At 40.4% G+C, this 18,361-nt stretch overlaps 1 protein-coding gene across 3 annotated transcripts in view; it reads left to right on the forward strand.

Annotated features, from left to right (window-relative positions):
- CARMIL1 (capping protein regulator and myosin 1 linker 1) overlaps positions 1 to 18,361 on the forward strand; it is a 191,337-nt gene that overhangs the window by 71,223 nt on the left and 101,753 nt on the right. For all 3 annotated transcript variants that reach the window (XM_063397823.1, XM_063397814.1, XM_063397833.1), the window contains 6 exons: positions 8,184 to 8,234; positions 12,392 to 12,451; positions 14,662 to 14,783; positions 16,713 to 16,810; positions 17,162 to 17,232; positions 17,392 to 17,465. In XM_063397823.1, the coding sequence (XP_063253893.1) occupies positions 8,184 to 8,234; positions 12,392 to 12,451; positions 14,662 to 14,783; positions 16,713 to 16,810; positions 17,162 to 17,232; positions 17,392 to 17,465 (476 nt within the window). The remainder of the gene's footprint in view (positions 1 to 8,183; positions 8,235 to 12,391; positions 12,452 to 14,661; positions 14,784 to 16,712; positions 16,811 to 17,161; positions 17,233 to 17,391; positions 17,466 to 18,361) is intronic.

Raw genomic sequence — 18,361 nt, forward strand, 5'->3', positions numbered from 1 at the left:
CCACAGCAATTTTTGGGAAAGAACTGCCTTGGTTTGGAGGTTTTTATGATTCTCCGCCCATTGGTTTCAATTTGTGTATGCCATGGAGAGTACACAAAAGACCTTATTCTACAGATTTATTAAGCTGATATCTTTCTCTGGCCCTTAGCTCTTGGGGCTATCCAAGGTCAGTTTTTTTGAAACTGTGGTTTATGGTAGTGGCTGTTGAGGAAAACTGTTCTACTGTGCTCATTTAATTTATTTGAATATTAAATGTAGCTAAGTGCGTTGCACTTTGATCATTAAACCTTATTTAATTGTTGGTAGCTAAAAGCAAATAGGAATGTCTGTAGAAGAGTATCTTATTAAGTGCTGTGTTGTGGGTCAAACTGCATTTCCTCTGAACCTGAAGTTTTTGTTTTGTTTCCTGGTCTTTAAAATTCCTCATTATGGTTGCTGTGACACACTTAGGAAGAGAGCAATCCCATCACTAAGGATCACTGCAAAATGTTTAATGTGGCATTTCTAAGTGATGAAATTAAAGAAGATAAGAATAAAAGCACTGTAATAGCAAAATCTATTTCCAGCTCCTTCTGCATAGAAACAGTGTCACTTGCAGAACACCAAAATGCTCCCAGTTTTAGCTGCTGTGCCTAAACACAGAAAGAAGCTGTGCAGGAAGAGGGGAGGTGTAGGGACGCTCCTTATTATAAACACCACGTACAGGCAGTGGGAGGGTTTTTTCTAAGGGGTGCCTGTACAATCTTTTTGTGATGGAGAGAAGTAGTACAAGAGTGTAAAAAATTGTTGCACAGAAAATGCTGGAGCCCAGGGTGTTTTGAATTACGAGTCAGCAGAATGTTTTTAACCTGCTTTTTAACCAAGTATTGGGGGTCTAGAATATTGTAAAAGGTGAGTACCTGGGGAAGCTAACTTGCTGAGGCACATTGTAACCTGAATTTCAGCCCTGAATCTGTGTAATGGCAATATACAGATAAGAGAAAAAGTAGGGAAACAAAAGTGAAATAAAGTTACATTAACACTAATGTGCTAGTGACCTATTTTTGTGTAATGAGAAGATACAGAGAAGGAAAGCCCCCTTTCCTCAGCTGGGGCCAGCCCTGGCTGTGTCCAGTGCCATGGAGAGGACTTTGAATTGTTGAAGTGCAGCTGCTGATTCCCATTTTTATGGCTCAGAGCAGGCTTAAATAACACTGTAGGGGGGGTCTTCTGGTATTTAGTGTTTTACAGCATTATGGTTTTTTGTTGTTGGGAATTGTGTGGTGTGAGGAGGATGACAAGGAAGCTTTGCAGCATGCAGGGGACTGTGTTTAGTGTTCTGTGTTGGACACCTTTCACAATGCCATGAGGCTCTGTTCCATGAATGATTGGTTACTAGAACAAGGGAGCCCTGTACACACAGGCAGTAAGTGGCTGCCCCTTCACAAACAGCTCTGTGGTTAAAAGTCTAAGATGCAAAAATTTTGAATGTAAGGTTTGTAAATCAGGACAGTCCCAGTCTGCACCACTGGTGACCACATCCCAAGATACTTCAGTGTCAGGGCTTGGCAGCTGGAGTGTCCCTGGGTCCTGTTGCTGCCATAGGTGATGTGTGGCCAAAGATGAGCACGTCTCAGTTTCTTCTGAAATCCCACCTTTACTGAAATAGCTGGATGGTTTCTTGTTGCAGACAGGGCTATAGCAAGTGTTCATGTTTCTTAGTTCTTCACAGGTGTTAAAGAAGCACAATTTGATGCATGTGTCTTTTAGAAACGGTTCACAGGGCTAGGACACTGCCTGTGGCTGGTAGTGGTAGTGTTGCTAGAGCTGTTGGAACAAATTTAGTTATGTCTGGAAATTCTGTCTTAAATTTGCTGATATACCTCCAAGCCATGTTTTTTCCTCTCAGACATCAGAATTAGGACCCTTTTACGCCAAACTTCTCTTTCAAGCTTTACCATTTCATCTTACCTTTTTGTTTTAGGCAAATCTTTGCATGTCCATGCCTTAGTTGTTATTAATTCTAAAACAAAGACACTTTTTTTGTACCTGTCTCCTAGGCAGGATTTGTTCATTGCTGCCTCTGAAGTAGAAATTGCTCTGCAGATTTGAACAGCTTTCCAGGAGCTAAATAAGCATTTTTGTTAATGGGTCCTCTGTCTTGGACTGAAGGAGGAATGTGTGTGAAGCACGCCATTGTGCCATCTTGTGGTGTCCCCTGTCTTGTTTCCTACAGGAATGTGAAAGGTGCATCTCTTCTCTAAACACGGCAGATTTATTGGCATCCCTTCTGAGATTTGAGCACACATTTAAAAACCAAACAAAACAAAAACCAGCTCTTCTGCCATCCAGAAAATACAGAAATTGGTGACTCCGAGCAGGCTATTCCAGGGCTTCAGTAAGGGAGCCTTGTTGAGGAAGCAGTGGTTGACTTGAGGAATGATAATAGAAAACCATGCAGCAGAGCAGCCCTTCATGGGGATGGCTGAGGTAGTTACTTGTGCTGCAGAGCTGACCCCTGTCCTGGGCAGGAGAGAATTGTACTGATGCAGGCAGCAGCTCCCCTCACTGTGCTTTGGTCTTTGGCTGGCCACACAGGCACCAGCGACTTAGGCAAGCCTGGGAATGTGTTCAACTTGGCTAAGGGTCAGCTCAGGGAGGGAGAAACTCTGCTTTTTGTGTGTGAACTGAAATGCACTAACCCTTTCCTAATAGTACTTCTCCAGCAGCAAAAGGCTGCTTTAGTATTGGTGTATAAATAAGGGGACATTTGGAATAGGAGTCCGTCAGGGGTTTCATTATGGATGGTGCTTCAAAAGTAGCCGAGACCAAATGATCAGAGTCAAGCTCAATGGTGAGCGCTGTGTGGGTGAAGGTGGTGGTCCTGCAAGCCCTCAGGCTGGGGCTGAGCTGGGCTTTTCCTCCTGGTGTCGGGGCTCTGCAGAGAAACCCACCGTATGCCAAGGGATGCTACCATTTCAGATGATGCTGCCTCTGTGTTCCTGCCGTGCCCGAGCTGGTCAGCCCTCCAAAAAGCCCTCCAGGATGTCAGCTAGCCTCTTTGTCTAGGGAGGCTCAGTGCTTTGAGCAGGAGCTGCCTCTCAAACCCAGCTCTAGTACCTCTAACGTGGTGCTGAAAGGGCCTTTTATCCAATCGAACTCTGCTTGCTTCAGGATGGAGCATTTACAACATCAGGCACACAACATGGGAAATGAGTGGTCGATCCTGCAGGGACTGAGGGAGGCTGGATGCTCTAACAGGTATTGATTCACCCGTGTTTTAACAAAACAAAAACTGTATTAGTGCTGCTGCTTTGCCTCATGTTATTGTGTCTGCATTAGCTATCGAGTCAGCAGTAGCAATGGAAAGCTTATGGGAGAAATCATAAAGGAACTAATAGAGGTGGAAACTTTTAAATGATGATGTTTTAGATAATAATGGTAATGAATAATGAGAAAAATGGGGATGGTATAACTAAGGTATATACAGAAAAGTGACTGTCTTCTGGATTCAAGGCATTCTCAAGATGATGGCTATCGTAAGAATGTGGTAAGAAATAAGAGAACTTGTTACAAGGGCTTCTTTCCTCAAGTGATTATAATGGAAGAGACTGAATCAATTTTGAGGCTGACAAAACAGCAGATACTAGGGGCTAAAGAAACTACAGTAGGAGGAAAGGTATGGAGAGTACATTTTAAGAAGTAAAATTGCAAAAGTTGATGAAAAAATGTACAAAGTTGGGTTTTGGTTTTGATTTTTTTTAAGTTTCTGTGTCAATCAGTTCCCAGCAGGGGAAAAATGTTTGGTTGAACATCTTTATTTTGAGGTTTTAGCAGAAGAAAGTTTCAAAACATCTATGGTAATAAGTGGTGGGACCATCATGCAACTTCCCAGGCCCATGAAGTGCTGAGGTGGTTTCATTTTGTTTCATATTTAGTCGTGTAGTCCAAGTATGCTCACTGTGTTTTAAAGAACTCTTTATTCCTGAGCATTTTATAAAGGGTAGTGGTGTTTTTCAGAAGATTTTAATTTCCTTATGGATTTGGAACTGCTTTAAGTATAGATAAGGTAGCTTTAGTTGCTGTGGTTTGTGTGGAAAAATAGATGCAATTAGCACAGAGCTGTGTTTCTCTAGTGATCTTCCCAAGAGTGACTGCCAGGTAGGATGGCTGGGTTAGCCCAGTGCAGCCCTGTTAATTTAACTTACAGTGCTAAAATAAGGCTAGCATTTGACAATAGATGCCAAAATGCATCTGAATATTTGTTAAATTGGTATGCTCATGGAGGATCTATGTTATTTACTTCAACATATTATGTATTCTGGTAAGCAGAAGATGGCCTTGTAGGCCATGAGTCTCTGGAGATAATAATTTGCAGGATATGTTTTTGGTGAATGTTTCCAAATTTTGTTTCATGTACATTCTGAGCAGCGTAGGGAGCGTTACAGAACTTGGAATGATAAAAACATTAAGAAATCATCAACTTGGGTATGTGTGTGTGAGTAGGAGTCATTTAAAATTCAAATCATAATCCTATTTTATGCTTAAAAAAAGACAGAGTAGGAAGACAGACCAAAGCTGCTGTTAACTAAATATAATTCTCTTTTATTGTCCTCGCCATGGAGCAACAGCCAGGTTGTGTACCCTGTACAAAAATTGCCTGGATGTGCTTGCTGCTTTCACATCAGTCACTCACAAACCTTTTGGCTTACATGTGTTAAAGCATGAATTAACTCCTCACCCTCTTTCTTTACCCTGCATGTGTTCATCTTTTGATGGGATCTTTTAACCTTTTTAATGATTGAGTACTACTGGTGACCAAACGAAATGGTTGTGGAGGAGTGGGGTTGTGACGCATTGGGCTGAACAAGTGAGATCATTTTGTTATCAGATGATAAGGTGGATTATGCACTGTGCCCAACTGACATTCCTGATGGGTTGTGAGCCAGGGAGCTCCTTGTTCCAGGTTATCCCTGGAGTTAGGGTGTCTGCTGCTCTGGGCCTCAGGACTTCCAGGTGAATTTGACCATGACACTTCTGTGCTCAAGGTTCCTGGGGTGCAAATGAATCTAACAGTGGCAGAACCTTCTTGGTGAGATGCCTGAGGATTTCTCGAGAGTAAGGGTGGCTGCTTCTGCTTTTTAGTTTCTTTGTATGAAGAAATAAAAAACCTCAGGAAATTTAGAATCTGCCTGTTCTTAAAAAACAGCACTCCTGGATGCTGCTGAAAGCCCTAGACAATTGTGCAATCACACACATGCTTGTTATTCTTGTCAGAGGAATGCACAGAGACCTGGGTCTTCCTTCACAAAAATAACTTGTTTCCTAAGAGGGGGCTTGAACTGTCAGTGTGAAAACACCTCCAGTGGCGCCTGTGCCTTTGGCGCCAGCATCACATTTCCCAAGGGAAGGACTAGAGTGGTGCGTGTTTTTGAGTAGACTGCAGCACATGTTCTGTTGCCCTTGCAAATACTAACAACCATGCAGAATCCAATTGCCGGAGACATGGGTGAGCCTTTCCCTAAGAGCCATTATTTGTTTATGCACTGCAGCCTTATCAAGGAGGAAGAAGTAATTGAAAACAAACCATTCTTGTTTCACAGCTCATCCAGCAAGGCTTGGGTTGAATTGGGGTACAGGCTACCCTGTTGCTAGACACGAGCAAAAACAGTGATGTTACAATGCAGACGTCGCAGTAAAATTTTGAAAATACTAGGAAAAAAAATCAGAAAGCAAAGTAAACTAAAGTGGATGCTTTTAAGGGTCACAATGTGTACTCGCATATTTTAACAGCTAAAATTTTGATAAATGGCAAGCCTCATCTCAGCCAATTCTGCCATTGTAAGAAAAAATTTAAAAAAATAATAAATCTAGTCCTGCTGTTGTCAAGATGGGCCATTGATTTTGCAGTAATAATTGACCTTCTCTTCAATCGATTTTACATAAAAATCAAACCTTTGCTTGTTTGTGAGAGTCTTAACTGTGAAAACTGTAGAAATTTATGTTACTGGATTAGGAGCTTCAGGCTTTTTTTTTTCTCTCGACCATCTTATTGCTCAAGAGTAGCCCTTTACCTGCTGAGTTGGGAGTATCACCTTAGAGCAGGCCTCCTCTTTGTACATAAACGCATCTTAAGGTAAGTGGGTTTTTTGACTCTGTTGGTTTTAGAAAGACCACTTTGGGATCATTGGTATATCTACCACAAGAATATACACTGTCGTGTGCTCTATTGGAACATTCTTTTCCAACATAATTTTGTTAGGGCCTTTTGGTTACCTGGTTTGCATTTAACTTTGTTGCTTGGACTGCTCATGTGTACTTTAGTCATGTTAAATCGACCCTTTCTAGTCTCATAAAGTAGCTTGAACTCTTATATGCAGGCAAATACTATAAAGCAAGGCTGTGACAGCTCCCCTGTAATGAGCTGTCCTACTGTGGTGACACTGATACACAGAGCACTCATCTCTCTAATGCTGTTGGCCACTACCTGGAAGGTAAATATGGAAAACAGTTCTTCAAAAAGTTTCCTTTCCCCTGACTGCCTCACTTGGGCATCTGAGGTGTAGTGGCCAGGAGCTGCTCTGGCTGTGACACTGGAGAGGGTTTTTTTGGTGGTGCCAGTGCAAGGAGGATGCCTGATCACCTGCCCCTCTTCAAACATGGGCAGCTTGTGGATGGGTTCACGAGTAAGAGTGGCACTCCTACTGACAGGGGAGCAGTTTTGTGAGCATGGGGTGTGATCTTACCCAGAGGAGTGGTGTGCACCTACTGTGTGTGGCTGCCCTGAGGAGGAGGGTGAGGGAGGGAAAAGATCAAGGTTTTATTACTGTGAGAGAAAACTGCTGCTAGGCTGAGGAAACTGTGGCTGAGCAGTGGAAAAACCCCTTGGGGAGGCCCTTCCCTCATCTCTTCGTGCTGGACTGTGGAAGAGATACTTGGGATAGGTGGAGCTGGGAGGAGAGCATGAGAGGCTGCCTCTCCCCTGTGCATGAGCAAGGAAATGAACATTGTGTGACAGGGCCTGCCTGTCATGAGGGGGCTTCAGTGAAGGGTTGAGCCTTGCAGGAGGCACAGCTTATTCTGCAGCAGTTTGGCTCTACACCAGTAGTAACCAGAGCGTTGGGTCTAATCGTATTCACCCTGAAACAATCTGCTAATGTTCAACACTGGTACAGCACTGGTGCTCTTAGATTTAGCAAGATGTTATTTAGCTGAGGAACTGGAGCTCAAATCCAGTCCCTGAAGTGTCCAAACAGTGTTCAGAGTTGGATGCTGAGTTGCATTCTCAGCTTGCTTCTTCCTCTCCAAGTGAGGAACAGGTTTTGTTTCTCACTTGATCATGGATATCAAGCAGGGCTGAGTTCAGGAGGTTCTAGCTGTGTGAAAAGCTCTGCGTGTACTCTGAGATTTTGATGCAGGTGTTTGAATAGAGCTTCTTTCTTTTTTTTTTTTTCCTTTTTAATCTGAAAAAAGATGCAGCCAACAGGAGATAATTCTGCGGGTAAATCAACAAACAGTACTGTAGTTTTGCAAGATGATTCATTCCTTTTGCAAAGAGTAAAATCTGTGAGTGGGATGTGCTACCAGAGATTGGAGCGATATGATATAGAATCATTACATTTTGATTAACAGTAGCTTCCAAAATATTAGTTTTGTTGTGCTTGCTCCCCAGAGTCACTGGTCTCACTAGTCTGACTGCATTTTTCCATTGCCTTTGCTGGAGAAGAAATCCGGGCGCTGTGAATGAGAAATCTCTGCATTCTTACCCATTCTTACCCTAGAAGTGCCTCAAATGTGTCCAAAACTCCCCCATTTGCTTACAGTCTCTTATATTGCTGATAGTCTTGTACATATTTTTGACATTTAAATACATGCTGTGTTCCTGGTAGGACTCCTCATCCTTGTTTCTTTTTAAAATGTCACTAAGATTTATGTTTCATGATCTTGAGAGATTGGTTAAAAACATTTCTTCAGTTCAGTGGTGTGCTAACTAGCTTATAGCTGATCAGGTTGCAGCAGTCTCTGCAGTGTGTTCTACTGGATCTGATCCCAGTTTTGCTTCCTTTAGTGTGTGACAGCACAGGGAATCTACACTCAGTCTGCTAGAGGCTTTTCCCCTCTAGTTTCAGGATTTTCCTGGAAAAGAATCTTCTATAATATGAAATGTTTCTTATAAATTCTGTTCTTTTTTATTTTTTCAATAGGTGTTGGCATCATGTCGGGCATTTCTTTTAACATCTCGGATTCCCACCAAGGTAAAATCACCGTGTTTCTATAAATACTCCAGGTAACAAATGAAAGTTACATAAACTAAGTAGCAAAAAATTAGCATATTTCACATATTTTGCATATTTCTACATCTATTAAAAATAGATAAATGAGAAATGGTACGTGGCATGGTCTTGAGTTAGAATGGTGCCTCTATTAGTATATGCCTTAAATGAAATTTTCAATACATATATGTATATTTATCCACACACTCCTTTTCAGAGGAATTTTAACATTCAGAAATGCAGGTGGCTGAAGAGTTGTGTTGTAAACTCCAACTTGAACTGTGAGAGGAGCCTGATGAATTTTATAGAAGGGTAGTTTATGTGCACACAAGCTGATGGCATTATTCCCTGTAGTGTTTGTAGTGTCAAATAGGATTACTTTTGATTTGGAGGCAGAAACTGTGTTGAGTTTTATTAAATTCTGATGTTTTCTAATGGTTTTTGCTGTTCATTTTGAAAACCAGTTTGGCAACTTGCCTCGCCAATGCCGGTGAATTATTTTTTCCATGCCTGTGACAATTTGTAATGATTGTTGTAGAAGAGAAAGATGATTTCCACATGAATAAAAATGACTTATGGGAAAGAACATCTCTCGTCCAGCTTGGAATCAATGAATGGGAATTTGGCACGTATCCTGTTTTGTTGTATTTGACATGTGTGTGTCTAAGTGTGCGTGTGTGTATGTATTTGTATATACACACACACACACTATATAGAAGTACCAGAATCTATAAATGGAACAGTTGATACCAAATTTTCAGTTATGGTCTCTGGTAAATGTGAGCATCCATAGCTATAATTTGAAGGTGCTGACTGACAGGTGGGATGAGCTGCAGCTTGAATTTCTGCTGATATTTATTTTCCTCAGCCGATCTCCCTGTCCCTGCAGCACAGATGTCTCTGGCTGGTTGTCTGTTGGTGTTTGAATCACTGCAGTTCTCAGCCAGGGCTTTTTCAGGCAGGGTTTGGTGACTGCTTGCTTGGAAAGATAGATCCAATTGATGAACAGCTCAGGCATCAGTGCAATGGCAAAATGATAGGCAGGTGGTTATCGTGATTGTGTTAAACGATAGCAAAGCCATTATAAGTCATCAAAAAGCTCTTGAAGGCTGAGCCTCGGAGTACTAAGTGATAACTCTGTTCAGTTGAGTGTTCCAGGCAATTCTCAGAACTCATTAAATAGATTTGCATAGTTGAAAAACTTGGTTTTCTTTTCATTAAAATCTAAAATGTGTATTCTGCACTAGTAGAAATGTAATTTTGGTGATAGCTAGCAAATAGAAAGAAGATGATGAGAAGCTGTGCTTATGATTTATGTAAAAATTAAACTTTTTATGTCTGAACAATTATTAGGATGTTGCAAATGCATTTCAAGCAGAGTTAGTGAAAATTAGTAAATTTTCTATTGTCTGTAGTATTTTCAATAGCTGCTTAGAAGCCTTCTGAGCTGAAAAACTTCTATATGACTGTCAGGCAGTAACTCCTCGAAAGACAGCTGAGAACATTCAGCAAAGACTCATCATTTCTCTGGGGACCTCTAACATAATTGAGTATTCCTGGAGATGGCCAGTTCTGAGTAACTGTTACTGCTGCATCCCATTCCAAGCTTTGCTTTAACAATGCTGTTGAGGTGTGTCTACTAAACAAGGATCAACGTTAAAAAGAATTAATGTTATTTAGCTACAATACCAACTCACACTATTATCCTTAGGGCAAAGATATTACAATGGCCACCTCTAAACTTCACACTCTGGTCTAATCCATTCATTCCCACTAATTGGGAAGGAAGGACAGGACTTAAAGCTTGCTAATTCTTGCTACAGTCTCTATAAAATGTCATTGCAACATTAGTAAATGTTGGATGCCCACAAATCAGCATATAAAATATTTGTAGGAATGTAATTCAGATTTGTGAATGTATTTCTAGTGCAACTTTGATAAAGTTTTGGTTGAAAAAATTGAAAACTGTAAAATTAGCTAGCTGGGTAACTGAAAGGTCCCTAAATGAGAGGCATGCATAGCTTTTTAGAGGATTTTATGAACATATAATTTTGGCTAATAAATAAGATTATGCCTTTTAAAACCTTGTAAAAATTATTTCTTAGTTTGAGGTGGATGATGCTTAGAACGTGTTTTACATTTTTGCTGCAAAGCATGCACTATAAATTTGTATTTTTAATTACAAAAATGAACCAAAGATGAGCTGTAGAGATAGCGCCATGTTTCCTGATATTTGTTAACTCTAGACAAGAGGATTTGCGGACTAAATTCTTGAGTCTGGGTCTGTGTGAACTTTTCAAATATTTTTGATTGTGTATACATATATATATGTGTGTGTGTGTGTGTTTGCACATACTTTAGCAAAAAAAGAACCTTCAAGTTGATAGGTAAATAATTTTCAACATATGAAGGATTTCAATCACAGAAACTCCCCCCACTAAAATTTCATTGTGATTTAGGTAAAGAAATATTTAGTTAATACTGGGAAAAAGAGCTTTTCCCTTTCTGTATATGGAGTCCTTCTTAATCCAGTAGCCAACAATAGCTGCAATAGATTTTTGGGTTGGTTTTTTTTTCTTTTTTTTTTTTTCTTTCTGCCCTAAGCCAATTGCACAGGGCAGTGTCATCACAAAAGGCTGCCAGCCCTGGCTTAGAAATTGAGCACTGAAGAGAAGTGAGTGCCTTGCACTTGGGAAAATGCAGGGTACTGGTGTGAGCCCTGAGAGGAGGCTGATGCTGGTTCTGCCTCTCCTGCCTCAGTTCCCTGTGCTCACTTGCTTCACAACCAGATGTGATGGCACCCCTGAAGCTGCCTGTTTGCTGTGGATGCTCCCCTGCAGCAGAATGTGTAAAATGAAGCACATGAGGTCCCAAAAACTTCAGGGCGAAGTTTGTTCACCAGGAAAGGCCTTTGGTAGAAGGTGAACTTTGCACAGAAACAGGAGGAGTGCATTTATCTTCTGATGCTGCCAAATCATGAGGGCAACTGAAGGGATTACGATTCAGGAAATAGACAACAAAGAACAAAGAGACAGTAGTAACAGAAGTTTTCTGGAAAGGTTTTTGGTGGTTGGAAGCTGGTACCTCTGTTCCTGACTTTCCAATGTGCTGTTCCAGCCTTTACAGGGAGGTAAGTCTTGTTAGCTGTGTCTGGGTTGTGAGCACCCCAGTTGTCATTCAGGGTGGACTTTTTCACAAATACAGGAATAGAATGATATGGTGCTTGCCAGTTAGCCTGGGAGCACCCTGACTGTGAACCTGGGATAAGATACAGTACAGGAAGCTTTGTGCATTGCCACTGCTCAGTGGCAATGGTTGCAATGATAACTAAAAGGAAATGAGCTAATGCCTTGCCCTGTAGTTATGATTCAGTCCAAGAGGTTTGTTTCTGTATATCTTGGCTGTCAGGATGATTGTCTACATAATTGTGAATTCAGATCTTAGTACACTCCCTGTAGCCCTAGATTTGTCCTTGGAGAAGAATTCCCTGCCACCTTCTAAGCTTCCATTTGGATTCAGTATGTTCTTCCCTGCCTAGTCTGACTGTCATCCAAATAAACCACTCAGACAAAGCTTGTGTGTCACTTCCTCTCATACTGTTAGACAAGCTAAAGCAGTCCTTGGACATTTATGTTCATATCAGTATTTATCTATTTATATGTGTTATTTTTATTCATATATATATAGTGTGTACATCTCCCTTCAGCTTCTGTGCTGTAAAAGTTTTCACATCTGTGATCAGTGTAGTTAATGAAAGAATAATTTCGAGGCTGTAAGGATTGTAATAAATGATTAATCAGTCACAAGAGTACACATTAGTTGGGTATTTTATTAATGATGCTTTCTATAGTAAAATTTTTTCATAAAATTGATTATAAGGTTATGTGATTATAGCTTGCAGTAAAATGTCCAAAGTGGTATTCCTATAGCCTCATTTAAACTTGTAACAAGAAAATGTAAATATTTTTTAAATGAAAAATGCATCCAGGTATTAACAAATACTTAGTGTCAATTACAGAAACTCATATCAAATATGAAATAGCCTGCTCAAGGTTTTCTTAACCTCACTGAGAAGCGTGAGTGCTCTTTAAAATAAGATGATGTTTGCACTAATGTGGTGTTTTCTTTTCTATCTACAGTTAGAACTAACTTTCAGCTACTTGGAAATCCAAGGAGTAACTTCCAGTAAACCAGGCCAGGTGAGTGTATTCCAGATAGAAGATACTTGTTTACTCAATGCTAAATCTGTTCCAGTCAAAGAGGTAAACCTCTAACATGCAGGTGTCCCCTGCCACTGAGCACACTGTGCATTTGTCTTCTTGCATTCATGCTGGTCTGAAGTCTTAAAAATAGCAGTATGAATTTAAAGAGTCAGTTTTAGGAATGTTTTGTGCACTTGAAATAATGATAAGAAGTAGACTGGGTTTTTTTCTAGTTTAGAGTGGTACAAGTTCCCAGTTGTATCATTAGTGGATCTTTTTCTCAGAGCTGGTAAAGCAATGGTGGCTGGTATGCAAACATCACCACACAAGCTGCAGTGGCTTCTGTAGTGAATACCTTTATGGGGAAGCCAAAAACTGCTGCTTAATTGCAGGCAGAAATGCTTTGCTTTCAACTGTGCTTCATGCCTTTACTGTGTATAACACAAAATACATTTGACAGCAAGTTACGTGCCCAAAAACGTAAATGCCATAAAGAGGATGCTGAAAAGAAGAATGCCTTTAGAGCGTTTTTAATTCATAAGATGAGCATGTTGACAAGATTTGACAGTTCAATTGTATCAAAGTCTTCATGTGTTTCATGTGTGTTTGGCTTTTAAAGAGCTTTTTAAGAATAGGAGTGCCTGAGATACTTTGAACTCTGAAAAGCTCTCATTGTATTAACATGTCATCTTTTTAACCTGTCTTTTGAAGCTTTCCTTAAAGGAAGAGTCCAGGTGTTCTAATGGGGAGATATTTACTAAATTCTAAGTTTTTGTGGCTTTTTTAATTTAAATTACTAAAATGCCAGGTAACTATTGCTAATTATTCCTGGAAGCATAGACAATCACTGCTGTAGCAGCGTTACAAGAGATTTTCAGCAGCCCTGATGAGCAGATATTTTTCCTAAAATATTTCTTAAGGTTTTTCATGCTTACATTCATTTGTGTTTTAATTGTGTGAGACTTATAATTGAAGGCAGAGAGAATCCTAGATTATTTCTTGTGGAGCAAATGATTTTGTTGCAGTTTTCATGCAAAGAGCCTCTTAGCTGTGATATCAGAAGGGTGTAGTTTTGTGCTAGGCATCTCGCAGAGAGCCATAAAGAGCTTCCTACTGTAAGATAAGTGAACAAATGGACAGGGTAATATAAGGAAGTGTTGTGCTAATATTGGTGATGATGAAAAATTGTGGGAAGTTGCCCACTCATTCCTCACCAGGGAGTGGTAGCAACAGGCTCAGAAAGGAGTTGAATTGATGGTAAAAGGTGTGAATAGTCTCAGTGTGCTTCAGCAGTAGCACAGCCTCTTCTAGCATTATCGTGGTGGTGACCCTAGGCACGAATTGGGAACCAAGGGAGCCCTGGGAACCAGCTTCAATAAGAAGCAATCCCCTTTATCATACTGCATAAAGTCCCCTCTCCTACTGTCTGTCTGCACTTACTTATGCCTAATGCTACCTTCTCACTGTGAGTGCACAGCTTCTCATCTAACAGAGATGATGACTTGGGCTCTGCTAACTATTCACACTGGAGTCAACAGAAACACTGCACTGCTTCCTGTGATGCAGCCCAACGCAGCAGCAGAGCTGATGTGTCACTCATACCCTAATCTGATTTGATTCTGAGCACTCAATATCTGAGAGAGGCAAAAAGCTTTATTTACCCCCTCTCAAGCACGTACCCCCAGACAGCAGGGCTGTTGTGCTGGCTGAGTTACTGCTTCATCTTCACTGAGACAGCACAGCTCCACAGCATTTTCTTAAACAGCACAGAACAAAGCATTAGAGCTTTTCCAGAGGATCACAGCCATTGAGGACTTTTACTTTTTGCTGGAGGAAACAGGCACCCTGCTCATTCAATAGTTTCCTGTCAGGCTGTGCTTGCTTCTCCTGTTGTTCTGGGATGTGTTTCAAAAGAGGACAATGCTGTGAAAAGTTCTTGGTTTTCAAAGTGTCAGCTAAGGTCAAGATCCTTTGAAAATTGTATTCCCGTGGGAAGCAGGGCACTGTTAGAAAAAGCAAAGTTTGTATATGGGGGTCTTGTACATTCAAGAACTTTCAGAAACTTTACCTGGACTGTTGCTGTGTCACATCTTAAAGAATAACAGATTCCTACAAGCATTCAACTGGCATTCAAAATGCTTTCCTGTTTATTTCATCAACACAAATTATATGAGACCCTTCTCAACCTTTTGCACTTTTATTTATAGCTGATTATGGAAACTGAGAAATGCAGCATCTCCATGAAGATGGCATCCTCAGAGGATGTGAACGAGGTGCTGGCACATATCGGGACCTGCCTCAGGAAGATATTCCCTGGACTCTCACCAGTGTAAGTATCCTTTAGGGCACCTCTAGTGGGAACAGATTGTATGGAAGCAGTGCCAAGCCACCCCTTTTCGTCTGCTGGTCTCCCCAGCCAATCTCAGAAATACCCTGAGGGTATAGGAATCATATCTGCAAGCACTGAGCTTTTCTCCAGGTGCATGGCAGAACCAGGACACAGTGTAGAGCATAGGTAGACTCTGTGTGATCCTGTAGGGTCAAGAGCCTTTGATTTGAAGGAGGGTGCAGTTATTTGAGGGCTTAAGTTTTTATTTTACCTTGTTGCCTCTCCAGCATCAGGTGTAGCTTAAATTCTGGCTTTTTGTTGTAACTGGCTCCTTTTTCTGTTTTATTTTTTTCCCACAAGAAGTAAAATCTGTATTGGGAGAGGAGGGAAAAGTTCCATTTACTTTCAGTGTTTGTGGAACAATGCACATGATTGTGAGCTTTGTTCTTCAAAACTGAGCCCTGGGCAGTCCTGTCATATACTTCCCATTGTTTAACTGACTCCTTGAATTATTTGCCTCCTTTTCTGGCTTTTCTTTTCATTGCATTACTTGTGCCTTTGGTTTTCTCTCTTCTATCATCTAGCAGCAATTTCTGTAGCTTTTCTTTTCTTTCTTCTCAGTCTTTGCCTCATCTTCATCACTCTCTACCAAGTCATGCAGCTCTACTGCATTCTCTTCAGCTCCTGGTTTTCAGCATTATTAGAAAAATAGGCAGTGGAAAAGTGTTTTGGCAGACATGTTGATTTTTATAAGTGAACTTTAGTAACAGACACTAGATGTGAATGGTTAGGCTAAACTTACATGTTTTATTTTGTATGCATGTCTTTATTATTCGCCTTTCCTGTAGGTGGAGTAGGAAATAAAGTTCATAAACTCTGGATGGCAGTTTCTTGTTTTCTTTTCTTTTCCCCCACTTCCAATTTTCTTCTCAGGCAGTGTTGTTAACTGTCTCAGTGGAGACTGAGCTCTCCCTTCAAAGAACATGAATATAATTGAATATTTGTGAGCAGGGCTGCTATAAAACCTCAGTAATAGTATAAGAAATGCAGACAAAAAAAAAATAAAGAGGGTTGTAAGACTGTTTCTCTGGTTGTTTGTGAAGGCCTTGAACTCTTATGTTTTCTGTAGGTTTTCTTGAGAACACTGTTGGAGCAGTTTGAGTAGCTGCATGGAGTGCTTACTTCCCAGAAAAGAAATCAAATTTCTTGCTTTCCTTTCAGATGCCAGAGTTTTCCAAAATGAAGTTGGAGTTGTGTAGATGGTAGAGGACTAGATCAGGCAAGAAAGGGGGGAAGTGATTTCTCCAGTTACTATTGCTTATTAATTCTCTTCTGCTCCACCTCCCACCCCCTTAGACCTCTCATTGATTCTGTAGTTCATAAGGCAGTCTTGCCATTCAGAAAAACAGATAATTTTATTTCTTAAAAGGCAGGAAAGTATTTTGTTTCTTGCCTACCTAGGGAAGGAAACTGCTGCCAAATTACAAAGTTTGGAGCTGGATATCAAAAGAGTGCAGCCTAGAGCCTGCATAGAACTGCTCAGCTCTTTGCACCATGGTGCTATTTCTGCATAAAAGCAGTGTATATACAGCAGTGGTTTCAGGGTAACCATTAATACCATGTCTCTTCCCTATTTTGGGCATCCTGGTAACAAATGAGGGCCACAAGTCTCCTTGGATGGAGTGATCCTGTTGCTCCAGTAGTCACAGGGTTAATCAAAAGAAAGAGAGAAAGAAAGAGTGAATAAATGTTACTCCTGCTGTGCTGCATAGTGATGTGTTTGCCTTTTAGGTAGGAAAGTGAGTTATATTAAAAGTGGTAATCCTTCCTATACACCCATTTAAAAACACTCTTAAAATAAAAAGGGTTTATGTGTTTAAAAATACTTTCAAAGCCATGAATGGTGTTTTTCCTTCCTTTTCCATCTAGGAGGATTATGAAAAAAGTAACTATGGAGCCTTCAGAAAGACTGGCTAATCTCCAGGCCCTGTGGGACAGTCAGACAGTGGCAGAACTTGGACCTTGTGGTGAGAATGAATTTAAATGCTCAAATATAAAAGGGCTGGAATTGCAGTGTCAGGAAGTTTAATTCTATTTCTGGCAGAAGCTTGTAAAGGTGTAATTAGTTTTAAGGTGTAATTAGTATGAAGCAGACTTCTGATTGGTGGGTGAAGGCACTATATTAAGCTTTCTTGGAACTTACCAAGTGAAGATAGGATAGTCTCAGTTCCTTTCATATGCACAATGGACAGTCTCCTGAGAGAAAAAGAGAGTGAGTTTTGAAAACCTGGATCTTTAAGGATTAAAGTGTCCTTTTAGATGTACGTTTGTTTGCTTGTTTGACTACCGTGTTGAACAGTCTCTCGGGTTGTTTGCAGGAGGCTTTTCGCAGATGTATGCTTGCGTTTGTGACTGGCTTGGATTTCCCTACAGAGAAGAAGTGCAGTGGGTAAGTGCTTGTATTGTTCCAAAGCTCTTTGCAGCTACCTGTACTAATGATGAAAGAATAGGTAAATCCATAGTGCTTGCCAAAAAAACCCAAAAAAACAACCAAAAAACCCCCCACTGCAGGTCTGTAAAGATGTATTTGGTTATGTATTTTTAACAGGATGTTGATACGATTTATCTGACACAAGATACCAGAGAGTTGAATTTGCAAGACTTCAGCCACCTTGACCACAGGTAAACCATGTGCAGTAATCATGCTAATACTGATGAAGTGGAAAGGCCACCTAGCTGTTACTGGAATGTGTAGACCTGTGAAATGACCATCTGTAGCATTTTTAGTTTTCAGCACGAAGCTGCTGTTTTTGCACTAAAGCCCCATGGAAACCATTTCATTCAGGAGCCTGAGAAGATAAATATATTTTCTTACTGGAAGCAATCCAAGAAGTTAACAGATAGATACTTTTCCTGTGATGGCAGATATAAGAGCTCAAACTCAGCAGATAAAACATGCAGCTACATCTGGTGGGCAAAGCAAAAAAAGGAAATTATGAAGTCTTTACTTCTGCAGAGTCTTTTTCTCATGGTGTACACAGTAAAGGAAATGAATTTTTTGTCAACAAGTCAGTAGAAGGTTTAAGTTGTTGAACTGAATTCCAGCCAGTTGTCTCTTCACTTATAATAGATGCCATCAAAAACATGTAGTTACAGAAATGAACTAATTGAGGGTAATTTTGCTGTGAGATGCTGAAACTTAGCTAAGTGTTGTATTTAGTTTACTGGATTTAGCTGGCTGGGAAACTTGGATTCTGAGAAAGCTGAATCTGGAGATTTTACAAGTAGGAGAAAATGGGAGGGAAGCTTAACTAAAATTCATCTCATACAAAGGAAATTACAAATTTAAGGAAGTGTAAATAAGATAGAGAAAGTGTTTGTTTCTTTGGGAGAACCCAGTGAAAGAATTAAGTATCTATCACAGATACAATGTTAGAATATCCTAACAGAAAGGCTGAACCTGGAGGTAGGTAAATGAGAGTATTTTGCCACAGCATTCTTTACAGCTTTAAGCTGTCTGTTATGTGAACCTGCAGAATGCCCCATTCAAAGACTTAGCTCGTTTTCTGTGACACATT

Source organism: Prinia subflava, chromosome 1 (assembly GCF_021018805.1).
Source record: "Prinia subflava isolate CZ2003 ecotype Zambia chromosome 1, Cam_Psub_1.2, whole genome shotgun sequence".
Classification (NCBI taxonomy): Eukaryota; Metazoa; Chordata; class Aves; order Passeriformes; family Cisticolidae; genus Prinia; species Prinia subflava.